Here is a 13,104-nt window from a genome sequence, read left to right as displayed (position 1 = left end):
AGATTACTTCTAAACTTTAGGGATTTAAAACTGGATTTACCTTCACTTCAGTTAATCAACCTGCAAACCGGCAGCAGCGATCCGAGGAGCTGGCATCCGCTTTTGGGTGTTTTTATGCAACGTAGGTTGACTGCCATCTGGAGCTGATGAGGGGAATGTACTTTACTTCATGACTAACATTACTGAAAGGAAAGGGTACAGGAAAGAGGAAGAAACGGACTCGCCTGTGTGATTGAATTCAGCCAGACACACCCTTTATGCTGTGCTCACCAGAGTTAGCTTGCGGATAAAGTCAGCTGGCTGTTTGGAGCAGATAAATGCTGCGTGATGTTCCTGCCATCAAACTTCATTCACTGTTGATGTTTACACCATCAAACAATCAGCACGTTTTATTCACCTTATATTTTGTCTTGTTCGCCGACTTCCCGAAACTTTGTGGATGTCTTTGGGTTTGAACATTGTTGGAAACATTTGGGATAACTCAAGTACACAACTTAAAGAATTATAGAACAAAGGTTGAGTTGTTTTTAGACATTCAATGCAGAATTGGTACTTTTTTATTATTTTTTATACATTTTCTCTTCATTCACATGCAGATAAAGTTAAGTTGAGATGATCAGTGGCATTTTAATACCATACTGTAAAAAAAAAAAAAAAAAAAAAGAATGCTGTGTCGTAATTATTCCGACTTACTGATTATGTTAAACTTGTAACATATGTAATCACTACACATCATTTTCCACATAAAAATCACATTTTGTCATGCACACTTTGATCCAAAGTATGACATGGTTTACATTCATTTAAAAAAAAATAAAAAATACTTAAAAAGGAATCTAGAGAATTTCACAGTAGCGCCCACAGCACATTACTTTCCAGCAGTTAATCAAAGAAACCTGACATCAAAAGAATTGCCCTGACATTTTTGCAACTTAAAATGCAGGTTAAACTCTACAAGGGAACATTTTTCATTCGACACAGCAAAGCAAGCAAGCACTCAAACTCAAATCATGATGCAAGTTTTAGTCATATTTTGAGATTGTCATGTCAAGAAAGGACTCCGGTCTTTACTCGGACCACTTCGCTGACGATTTCTAATTGATAACCTCCTTCCATGGACTGAGGTCCAAGGCCGGGATGTCACTACACTTAGTGAGTTTGGCCCTTGGTGTGTTTTCGAAGGGCTGTTTTGGCACTTTAGTGATGCCAGTGTTGTCACAGATGATGCGAGCAAGTGACGTCTTCTTCAGGGACTCCCTCTGGGCCTCAGTGAAGACTCCTGTCTTCTCCCACCAAAGACTGAAATAAACATGTTTAAAAGTGAAGTTAAAACAACTTTCTCCACATTGTTAGTTCACATCAGTCAATTATTCATTTTCTGCCTGCTGTTTGCTTACCGGTCTCCTTGGCGGATCTTCTGGAACTGAGTGGCAATCAGGCAGGCGAACAGAGGTCCCACTCTTCCTCCACGAACAAGGGGCTCAGACGCTGCACCCAGCCACACGTCGATGTTCTTGGTTGTTCTGTAGAGATCCATCAGGCTGTCCGCCATCGTGCTATTTTTCAACACTCTTCCCAGCTGTCTCCGATTTTTTGGTACCGACAGATGACAGAACTCACGCCATTTGGTGTAGCCTGTAGAGATGTGAAAAGGTTGCAGCTACAATTATAGCTACGATCTGCGGCGTGTGCACAGACAAAACTACAGAGACACAAGATAGAAAATAAATAAGGAGAATAAATCAGAGTAATACCAGGGAGTCCATGGTCTCTTCCTCTCTGCATGTTGAGAGCTCCAAGGTCCAGCGCCAAGTCAGCGGTGAATTTGAACAGCCTTTCCCTCAGCTCATCAGATAGCATGTGTTTCTGCGTGCTCAGCTTGGCTCTACGGCCCACCAGCCCCCTCACGATCGGGTCCAAACCACCTGAGGCAATCGAGAGATAGGAACCATTAAATATGAGCTATTTTAAAACACATGATTCTTATGCTGCTGATCCCACCGAGAATCATGACCCCTCTCTGCAGTTCATTGTTATTTTCATCTTTTACAGGTGCTTTTGATTTATTGATTTTGGTTTGACAAATCCATCAAATCGATCTAGTCTTTTTGCCAGCGATTCATTGTAATAGGTATTTGTTTATCTGTACTATCACCATAAAAACTTGATGCATAGGTTGAAGAGAACACCCCACACATTGGTTATATTGAGGCAGATTAAAATTCTGGCACTGACCGCCATGGTCCTGTAAGTGAGTACATTGATGTTCACCTTTACTTCCTTGTCAACATTCCTCCATTGCAGAACTAAATTAACTAAAATCCTAGATCAGTAATGGTGTATATATCATAGGCTACAGTTCTTGGCCTTACCTTCGAAGACGACTCTCCATGGTGTGAAGAAGGATTTGTGCAGCAAGGTGGTGGGGTACTTTTCATGCGCCGTGTATTTCTCATCAAGGCGAAACATGAAAGGCTGGATCATTAGATGGCCAAACCGGAAGGCAGCGGTGGCGAACACATTGGAGATGCCAGGGTCCACCTTTTCATCAAAACCAGTGTAGGCAGGAAGGAACTTCTCCATGGAGCCTGGACCAATAATGCGGGGCAAGAAATCCCTGTAAGTGAGAATCTGAAAGACAAAAAGAGTAACTGAGCTGTGCCATGACATGCTATTCATTCCTTCAATCATCACAGCAACATCTAAAAAAAACTCCCTGCGGCTGAGCCCCTCTCTAACCTGGAAGTGTGCTCCCATGATCTTGCGCGCCTCCTGGTAGATTCGCTCTCCGTTCCAGTGAGGGTTGAGTTTGGCGAGAGCGCGAGCCAGACGGTTGTGTTCACGCAGCCCCAGTGTGTGCAAAGAGGTCAGAGCAATGTTCTCACTGGCTCGATCGTCACCTTGAAGACAAAGCAGACAACCATTTTAATACTCACTTACATAAACTGTGTTAACCTTATTATACACATATGCAAATAAACATAAACTGACTCCCTTTATAAAAACTGTTTGATTATGAGATTACAGGACGCTCACTGCAAGCCAACCCTCACCAGCTAGGAAGCAGGGCACCTCCTGCGCATTGTTGTTTCCAGTAATGCGAGCTCGTGTGGCGCACATGTTGGTACTCTTCTTTTCGAAGGGCAGATGCTCGCGGCCGTCGTCAGTGTACTCTGTGTTGACCTTCAACAGTCCCTCGTCTGAGGTGAGGTTCCGGAGTAAGCGAGCTTTGGCCTCATCTGACCCGTACACCTGGCCCACATCTATGAAAGATGTGAGAGTGTTCATCTGCTGGCGGACGGTGGCTGCACCGAAGATGTGGCCAGTGTTGCCGGAGCCGCAAGTTGGGGCTGAGCGGAAGAAGGGGATGCACTCTTCTGAGTTTCTGCCAAAGCGAGGGTCTTGCCTGGGAATCTGTTTAGATGACAAGAAGCAGTTAGCAGTCAGTGTGTATTTGTGTGTGTGTGTATCTGTGTAGATATAGGTAAATGTATTTATTTATTTGGGATGACCCCTTGAGATGCAGCATCTCGTTTTTGAGGGGGTCCCAAGGTGACACAAACCTCAACGGGAAAGCAGGGCTCTGTGCGTTCGCAGCTCTTGTCACAGTCAATTCCGCTGCTGAATGAGCGGATGACGGGAGAGTGAGGAGTGAAGGACAGGTCGTGGTCCGTCCACTGGGCAAAGATGGTGAGCAGGTGAGTGTAGAGCGGGTCGGTGTCAACAACTGTTGTGTGCAGAATTTTGTTGGACACTTCCCTCACCTGGAGAGAGGATACAGACAATAAACACCTGAATACCTTGGATGTGATTACATGTTCAGTATGTTATTGCAATATATTGTTCAGTGCACACACACACACATATGTATGTATATATATATACATATATAAGTATATACAGCTGTTACTAAATGTATTACCAAGGGAAGAAATCGTCTGTTGACTCTCCGTGTAGGGTCCCAGCCTTTAGGCTGAGCGATTTTATCCTGGTACTCGGCAGGCAGCCAGCGTGTGAGGGGCGTGTTTGAAGATCCAAAGAGGGTGTTTTTCCTGGGCAAGAAAAATGAAATCCTTCATTCGGCTTTCTCTTTGTCAGGCACATGGGTGAACCGTGTACAGCATGTACCGGTCTTTGACATTACTACCAACATTTCTCAAAAGGACTGATCACACACAGACTGTCCACTCCCACTTTTTAACATCTTAATTGTGAAATGAAAGGAGGAACTTGTCAGACGGATGGGAGGACACAACATTTCCTGGCAAGATTTTATCAGCTGGTCACATCTTCTTTCACTGTTCTCCTTTCCCCATTAAGCTTCCTAGCAGTTGCCTTACCTGTTGTTGCAGACGCCGCTTGCGGTGCGAAACCTGTCTAAATTGGGAGTCGTCTTGCAAGAATCGACACGATGTCGGGCATTGCAGCCTGTCAGCTCAGCAACAGTCTGCAGGTCCTCCTCGGAGATCAGATCTGATTAACAGACATTAGGAATCTTGGCTGAGACTTAAAACGACTCATATGGATCATTCAAAGAGAATATTTTTAACACACACACCTGTGGCATTAATGGAGCGTTTTTGACGACTTCCCAAAGAGCTCTTGATCAGTATCAGCGCATTATCCATGTAGTCAGCAGCACGTACAGCCACACGGGTCGGCCCAGCAGGCTGCTTCATCAACCGCAGGACATCTGCAGGACTGGCTGCATTCCTCCTCACCCGTTCGATGCTCCTGTGAGGTGAGGAGAGGTCAGATTTATGAGCGCTTAGAAGTTAAGTGATGGCATATAACCTGCTGTTAGAGTGTGTTTTATACAGTCGTGTTGTGTCAGATGTTATTCTATCACTGTAGAACAAGTTTGGACACTCACTCTCTTCTGGAGTACTCATAGGCTGAGTCCACTTGGGCCTTGGCTTCCAACACAGCTCTTTCAATGAGACTTCTGCTAAGACGTGATTCTGAGGGGGGGGGAAATCTTTCAGTCAGTTTGTTCTCTCCTGTCTCAAACATACTCACAGTCACATTTATGTCTCTCTCAATAGATTACTGAAGTTGATATTGTTATATGGAGATGTATTGAATCACAAAACTTTTATTTTTTTTTTAATTTTGAAGTTAAAACTCAAATGATCGAACTGTGTTTGTCAGTAATCATATTTTTTTTATCCAGCCTATATGACAAAATATGGCAGTAGGAGACAATTTCAAAACATATTAATGATAACTGTATTTAATTTCATTTTTATTAGAGATGGTACTCACCAGCATCCACATGGATTTGCAGACACAGGTAAAGACCTGCAGCGATCAGACACAAAACCCCCTTCATGTCTGAAAAAGACAAAAAAAGTCCTGATCAAATCATCAAAAATGATAAAATACAGATTATGTCACAGATTTAACTCACAAAAATATACACAGGAGTGTATAGTTGCCTGAATCTGCTATTCAAAAAGTGTGGAGAAGCTTCACAACAGTACCTGTGTTGTCCCAGATTGATCCTCTACCTGCAGGTAGGTGGATGTCACTAGTGTCACTGTCCTCAGCAGAGGTTGTCATCCATATATATAGTATTTTCCAAGACATTCTTGGCATCTTACTTACGTTGAACAAATGCCAAAAACAGCAATAAGTTACCAAACAGGAAAATCACGGACAGAGAAAACTCTACCTACCATCAACACATCGCTGTCAATCAACCGATGCTTCTGTGATTTCATCATTTCTTGCAATCAGAGGAAGGAAAGTTGTTCCTGCTTGACAATCAAACACACTCACAGCTCTGGTGTCCAAGTATGTAAGCATTTAAAAACAGTTTCCTGACATTTATTCCACAAATACAACACAGAAAAATACAAATGCGAAAAGAGCCAAAGTGCAAATGCATGATTGGAATAAACAGGAATGCAAATTTATTTTCAGATGAATTCTAGATCTATTTACAGAAAATTCATTCAAGATTTTTAAAAGTTTGTACAAGTTTGAAATGAAATTATGACTTTGCCATGTAGAAAGAGGGGATGTGTATGAAATGATGAATGACGAAACTGACCGGATTGGATGACAAACAACGTTTAAGTGGGCTCATTTTCAGAAATATCTCCTTTTCATGTCATCTTGTCCATGATTGTCAACATGAAGATCTGAAGATTTAAGTCTTGACAAGGACTGTATCATCATCTAAAAGAAAACTTAAAAGTGATTTCAGAATTAAAGTATGTAATTACATTAGGAGGAACTTTATTCCTCAGAACCAGGAAGTTTTCTTGTCATCTGATGAATTAATTTGCAGTGCCGGGCCGTGAATATCTCAGAAATGAGTCACTGAGAAAGAACAACTGACTGGTTTAGAGGATTTAGATGCTTTGTTTGAACAATAAGACAAGACAAGACACAAAAGCCATCAGTCCATTAGATACAATGGAACCAGTCTCCTGAGTGCAGAGGAGAAAGCACAACACACTTCAAGCTTTCTGCAATTATCTATTCAGTTGCTCAGGGCACGATTAAGCTCTCTCAGCTCTTTGCTTCGAGCCGTTTTAACCTGCTCAAGTATCTGAAGGTGGCTCAAACAGTTAAAATATTTAAAAGCAAACTGATCCTGTCTGCATTACCTTTCCTTCCTGTGTTTTTAGACTTAATCTTGTTAGGTTTTTAAATGCGCTTTTATCATAATTTACCCAGTTTTTTATTTAAATATTTGTATCTTATGTCATTTTTTAATTCTAATATTATATCTCTGTTGCAGTTTTAGCTACGTGTATTTTAATGTATTTACAGGTGTCTTTTGATTGCTAACATCCCAAAGTGACTATTCATATCTTGTACACTGCAACGTTTAGTCTCCTGTATTTGATCATTTTTATCCAGTTTTAGCTTGTGGGTTATTTTATTCATATTTTACTCTTTATAAATGTGTCTTATACCCTTTCATGTCTTCTGCAACGTACTTTGAATGACTTTTTGTTGAAAGGTCTTGCGCACATAACCTGCTTTGCTTTTAACAGGAGTAGAATAAATGTTCACACTTAAAGAGCTCACTCACAATTCAGGTTTTAAACAGTAAACCATAACATAGTGCTGATAATCTCCTAGTTACGCTTTAGACTAAATGAAACATAACATGTTACGCAAACTTGTTTCATTGCTCTGCGTGAGCTCTACTGTAAACATGAACAGGTTTCCTTAAAGCCAAAAAAACCAAACATTACTTTTTAAATAAGTCTTGTTGCTGTGTGTAATCACAAATGTTGATCATTAAGGCTAATAAAATATATATATAATTAGAGTTTTATATCATTCTGCATCCTTCAAAATAAAATGAAGATGCTGTTATCTAATCAGTGGTTATGTTAAGCATTGCACAAGTTTGTGCAGTTCTGGGAACTGACTGGTAATGCAGGAAAGAGCAAATTATTTTTCTTCCTAATTAAGTTTCCGCGTGCCATAGTAGATCCTGTTTATCATCAAAACAAAGCGGCTGCATCAGGGTGTGAACAATTTGACTCATAAACTAACCTTATTATTAATAGCTCTAAATGGCTGAAATGGCAAACATGACGGCTGCGGTGCTTTTCTCCCTTTAATAAGAAACAATGAATCTCATTCACTTAGAATAGATTGTAAGGTAGAAATGTTATTCTATTTATTATTTCAGGTTGTGCAGAAAGCCTGAAAGGGGGAATAAAAGAGAAAATCCTATAAACATTACTTTTACCCCATTATTTGTCTGATCTGCCACAGACTATCCTTACCTGCAGACGTTTTAATAGGGACACCTCTGTTCAACCATCCAGCTTCGATTATGCATCTAGTTTTCATTAAACACAAAGTCTGAGAAGTTGTTAAAAATATAATCCACCTGTGCTGTTTCTCAAAACTTTCCCCAAAAGATGCACAACAGTCTCGTGCTGCAAGGAAACCTGACAATTGGAAGTTAATTTTCTGCTCAGGATTCCTTTAATGATCTATAAAAGTGACGATCCGTTGAGCATAAAGCAACACAAGGACTTCATTGTTACTGACGGATGAATCTGATTGGTTAAAGGGATTTTTGGAAAACACACTTATTAGATAGTAACATGACAGGATCGATACTCTTCTCATATCTGGTCTGCTGTTTCTCTCAGCTAGTTTAAATGCAGCCATCTCTCAGACTGGCTGAGCATCAACTGGAGCTGTTATATGATTCAGTCTCTGGATCAGTTACAAAGTAAACTACGTGAAACTTGAGCTTTGTTTCGGTGTGTTCAGACATCAGTTACCACAAATAGCAGACAAGGGAATGGCAAGACAATTAGCTTGTTCGGTAATGTGACACCATTGTCATCTTGTCTGTCTTGTGTGATCATTTACTGCTGGAGTGTGTGTGTGTGTGTGTGTGTGTGTGTGTGTGTGTGTGTACTTGTATAGCTGTCTTTGTGACAACCATTTTTTATTTTTTGGAGTTTTAAAATGTGGGAGTGGGGACATTTTGGTCGGTCCTCACCTTGCGTGTTTATGTGTATGTATGTTTGTGTGTGTGTGCCTGTTTTTGTCACCTATTGGGAACTTGTCTCCCATAAACCCAAAACTTTTGGGGGCTTTTTTTATCCTGTATTTTTGACACATAAAATAACCCAAATATATCAGAAATAGACTGTAAATTTACATGTCTGATGTAAAATAAAGTGGAAAATCTGGGAATATAACCATAAAAAGATATTTTTCTTTTCCACAGAGCAACACTTTTTTAAGTCTTTGTTTGATATTGTGATTATATTTAATTAAAATCAAATACAATTAGTAACAACAGTAAAAGTAGTGTTGGCTTTGCAGTTACATGGAGTTGTTTGTTTATTCAAAAATTTCATAATAAAAGTAAAAACAACAAAAAGATGTGTTTCTATTCACAAGCAATTTCATAAACTAGATAGCAACTTTACTCAAAGAACAGAATGCAAGGAGAGCTGCTCAGTTGTGGAAAATGAAGTCCCCTGTGGTGCTCATCAGTTCAGGGTTCTAGTTTAGGGATCTAGTTGCTGTCTATCAAAATCACGGAAAAATTCTTGACACTCAATGCATCGGACCTTTTCTACGATTGTGATAGACTGCAACTTTACTGTGAGTCAAAGATTGTCAGCCTTTCCCATCATGAATTGTGCTTGTTAAGTTTGCTGTATAAATGCAAATGTTACTTTTTTGTGTGTATGTGTCTGTGTACCAGTTTATCAATATGTAATTAAATGGTAAAAAGGATTTGGAAACTTTGTTATTCTTCGTTAAAAACATTTATTTTATAAAAACCTGAAACACTTTCAGTTGCGATTGCGGCGATAGGTATTTACAAGATAACCTTAATCTAATAGGAAATGTTTTGATAACAACACTTACGGCAAAGATGGGAGAGTCAGCTGTCAGTTATACTTAATTGGTTTTCTGGACATGCATGCATGCATGCATGAAAAATGCAGTTTGGGCAGACACTGACTGGTAGTGCATCCAAAATCCCGGCAGCCGCTGAAAAGGAATGCATTGTCGCTTACTGTAACACATAACTCTGTCATTGTGTCTGAATCTTCTATAAGCTATTCATCATCCCACCCCCATCAACTTGTTCAACTTCAAGCTAATAAAAAAAATATCAAGTAATTATCAGAACAATTCCCATCAGTAAGAAAATATCCTTGTGCAAACCGCAGTAACGCGTGATTTACTGACAGTGACAGTGGCAGGATGCTTTATAGCAAACTGCATGACAATTCCAGCATGAGGTGATCTACAGAGCTTGTAGTCGCAGAATAAAAGTAGCCTATGTCTTTTCCTTTAAGACACTGTTATGGTTGTGAATCAATCTTTTTTAAAAGTTTGTCCAAAATGATTGTTTAGTTTATCTCTGTGTTAGAATTCGTTCCAGCTTCTAAAAAGGTTTGTGAGCCAATAGTGTAACCCTGTTGGTATCATGTAATTTCGTAATTAGTTGAATGTTATATGGGCAATAATTTCAAATGCTTTCTTTTGGAAATGCAGGTTTATAATGGTTAGCTTAACCAGTTGTTCTCAGCCTGGGGCCAAGATGTCTGCAAGCTATTCTCAGGTTTGTTTTAATTACTAGATAATTATAAACCTTTTTTTTTTTTTTTAGATGGTCACATATAAAGATCAAGATTTAGAAATAACTCTGATTTTGTGGCTCTCGATAGGATCTTTTACACAATAATGACCACTTAAGCTCATGGGTGTGGTAATATTTCATGTACACATGATCTTAAACACAGCTCAACCCAATACAAGATATACAGTATAACTTGAGAAATACATTGACTACTATATCGGAAAAATTTGGCAGCTCTTCATACGTCATGTCTCGCATTATTGTGGAGCTTAATCTCTAAATGTACACCATCTTCCAGGAGTCCTTTTCAGCTGACGCCCACGAGCCTTGTGTGACAGAGGATGATTTTATCTAATACCTCACAGACAAGAAGACAGTGCCAAAGCAGTTTGGTATGTGTAAGGTTTGCCCGGTGTGCCTTTCGCACGGCATTAAGTAAGCTGGTGTTTGTATTAAACTGTTGTAACTGTAATAACACATAGGCTGCGTTCAGTGGTTGTGTTTTCATTTTAACGTTGACAGTTTGAGAATAATTGAATTACTTCAATATGTTTCTTAATATTTAAGACCTTCTACAACAAGACTCCTCAACATTGCTCACAGGAATAATACAAATGGAAGTCTCTGTTAGGTTTTCATTTAGATCCACGCCCACTATCATCGTTTACTGAACCATTAAGCTCTGCAGTGCAAACAACCACATTTGCACGTGGATTGAAAGGTCAAGTTCAGTTTCGGTAGAAAGCAAATTCAACCTTCAACCCAAACGATTGTTTCTTAACTGCCAAATATATTCTGTGCTTAAATTTATGACTTGATTATTTATCCCCATCTTAGAAACCATTTTCTAGAGAACAGATGATGCACATATTTTAATCTAAATTAATTTATGTAGTTTTCTTCAGTCACAAATATTTCAACCACTGAGAATCGCTGATGATAAAACTGGCTGATCAAACTAAACGCGTCCCCTATGACAGACAAACTTTAAATAACAAGAACTTTAAAGCATTCAACCATAATTATCTCTTTCTTTATGTCATTTTTGTTATTGTGAGCGTGTGTCTGTGACAATTCCATTCTTTCCATACTGATTTTTACATCTCCATGTGTAGAGTCATTTCACTTATTTGCTGATCTTTACATGTGGCTTAAATTATATATTTTCGTATTATTGATACTGTGGGATTCTTATGTTGTTTTTGTATAGACCTCATGAACATTAATGGGATTTAAAAAAAGATTTAGCTTGCAGGCACAAGGAAGTAACACCCGGGAATGAGCAGTCTGGGCGTCTCCTGTTGACAGCTCATTGGTGCTACCAGCAAATGCTTTTATGTGATTGAAAGGAATGGAATGAACATGAGGAATGAATGAGGAAAGCAAAGGTCCCAAACGGGAAATGTGAGTCTGTGGTTCACCAACACTTGTTGCACTTAACAAAACACAATTAACAGTCACGGTATCATATGGTGGAAAGGGAGAAAAACCACTTCTCTGCACCATCTTTCTGAGTACAAATTGTTTGAACATTTTGGTGGGGTTTTTCTCTCACAATATTAGAGGAAATGGATTAGCAGACAAATGAAACATGATAGAAGATTGAGGCAACATACCAAGAAGTATAAAACACCTCCTCGCATTTAGGGACGAGGTGTTTAATACTTCTGTATAAAAAACATTTTCGGTTTCCATGGGGACATTCACCTGCAAAACAAACTGTCATGTGGCTAGTCAGACAAGATGTATGAAAAAAAGGGACTCTAATTAGTTCAAAGGTGTAGTGCTAAAAATTAAACTCTACTGGCCTCATCACAAATTGTTTTATTTATGTGCAGTTATCAAATAACAACAAAACTGAAGTTAATTGTCACGTTAAATCTTACTGGTTCTCAGACTGGCAAACGGTGCAATAATGTTGGAGTTCCCCCACATTCTCTAACACCAGCCAACTGAACCCGTGTCTCCAAGATAACTGAAATGTTCAGAAGTCTTTACACATTTTCTCACAAGTGCCAGATCGGCACTCTAATGACAAGGAAACAAGATGTCTTACTTCTGAATATACATCCTCCACCAGGTCTTGAAAAAACAATGAGTGTAATTGTTTTTGCTACCAGCTCGATTGGGGAAGTAAGATTATAGATTGCATGAGGCATCGTTTCCCTAAACAAGTAGCAGTCCTTACTGTTGAGCCCTGCCAGCCTTGTGCCTGTGTTTTCTCAGTATTTGCTTGGTGTGGTGCGTTTCTTTGCACATGCAATTCTGGAGAAGCATAATTAATTGTTGAGTCTCACTACCCCAAGTTTGAGTCTGTCAGCCACCAGCCTACAGCCTCTTTATTTAATAACCCTGTTAATGAGGCTGAACATGAACTTAGACCGGCAAACCCTGAAAAACACCTTTTTAAAAAAGGTTAAAAAAAAATGTTTTAACGTTTCAGTACGTTTTTTCAGTATCTTTGTTTAAAACCTATTGCATAAGTACACAGAACTATGAATCACATCTGATGTTCTACTTAAAAATTCATGACGTGTATGTTATGTCTGTATTTCAGGGCCCGTATTCATAAAGCATAAAGCAAAATGAAAGACTGACTTAAAGAAAGGCTGCAGTTAAGATGGGTCAAGGATGATGTTTGTGGTTGATCTCATAAGAGTTGCGCTCACATTTCTGACTCAACACGTCAGTATAACAACAGAAACTCAACACATAACAGCACTGAACTATCATTACACCATGTTTGAATAGAGTTCACTGATTAGGCCTATCGAGTTCTGCCCATTACCACCGAGCGTGTATTGGTATTTTCTCCTCTTTTGATCAACTAATCGGAGCTTTTCAAAACTATGTGTCACACCTAGCAACTGGGTCAACACCGCCTCTACATTACAGTAAAGTGGCTGTCACTTCCTTGCTCAGAGTTTCCCTCAGAAGTTTCCTGAACCACTCTTAAGTGGGAACTCCTTCATTACATTCATACATTGTGGTTCATCTTGGTTTGCAAG

General features: G+C 39.4%; 1 protein-coding gene across 1 annotated transcript; it reads right to left on the bottom strand.

Annotated features, from left to right (window-relative positions):
- Window positions 1-659: 659 nt before the first annotated feature.
- On the bottom strand, window positions 660-5,544 carry LOC115581872 (eosinophil peroxidase-like). The gene is made up of 13 exons (XM_030417362.1): window positions 5,484-5,544; window positions 5,266-5,334; window positions 4,874-4,961; window positions 4,559-4,734; window positions 4,341-4,473; window positions 3,923-4,052; window positions 3,564-3,764; window positions 3,054-3,414; window positions 2,740-2,900; window positions 2,373-2,631; window positions 1,755-1,925; window positions 1,398-1,635; window positions 660-1,299 (listed from the first exon to the last, which is right to left on the bottom strand). The coding sequence occupies exons 2-13, from the start codon at window positions 5,330-5,332 to the stop codon at window positions 1,095-1,097; spliced, it is 2,190 nt and encodes a 729-aa protein (XP_030273222.1). The 5' UTR covers window positions 5,333-5,334; window positions 5,484-5,544; the 3' UTR covers window positions 660-1,094.
- Between the last annotated feature and the right edge of the window lie 7,560 nt (window positions 5,545-13,104).

This window comes from Sparus aurata, chromosome 5 (genome assembly GCF_900880675.1).
Source record: "Sparus aurata chromosome 5, fSpaAur1.1, whole genome shotgun sequence".
Taxonomy (NCBI): Eukaryota; Metazoa; Chordata; class Actinopteri; order Spariformes; family Sparidae; genus Sparus; species Sparus aurata.
Note: the sequence above shows the minus strand (reverse complement) of the source record. Positions and strands in the feature narration are given on the sequence as shown.

Coding starts and splice junctions, on each gene's coding strand:
- LOC115581872 (XM_030417362.1), bottom strand. CDS start 5,332: ATGAAGGGGGTTTTGTGTCTGATCGCTGCAGGTCTTTACCTGTGTCTG. Junction 4,735..4,873: donor TATGAGTACTCCAGAAGAGA/GTGAGTGTCCAA, acceptor CTCACCTCACAG/GAGCATCGAACGGGTGAGGA. Junction 2,632..2,739: donor TCATGGGAGCACACTTCCAG/GTTAGAGAGGGG, acceptor TTTGTCTTTCAG/ATTCTCACTTACAGGGATTT.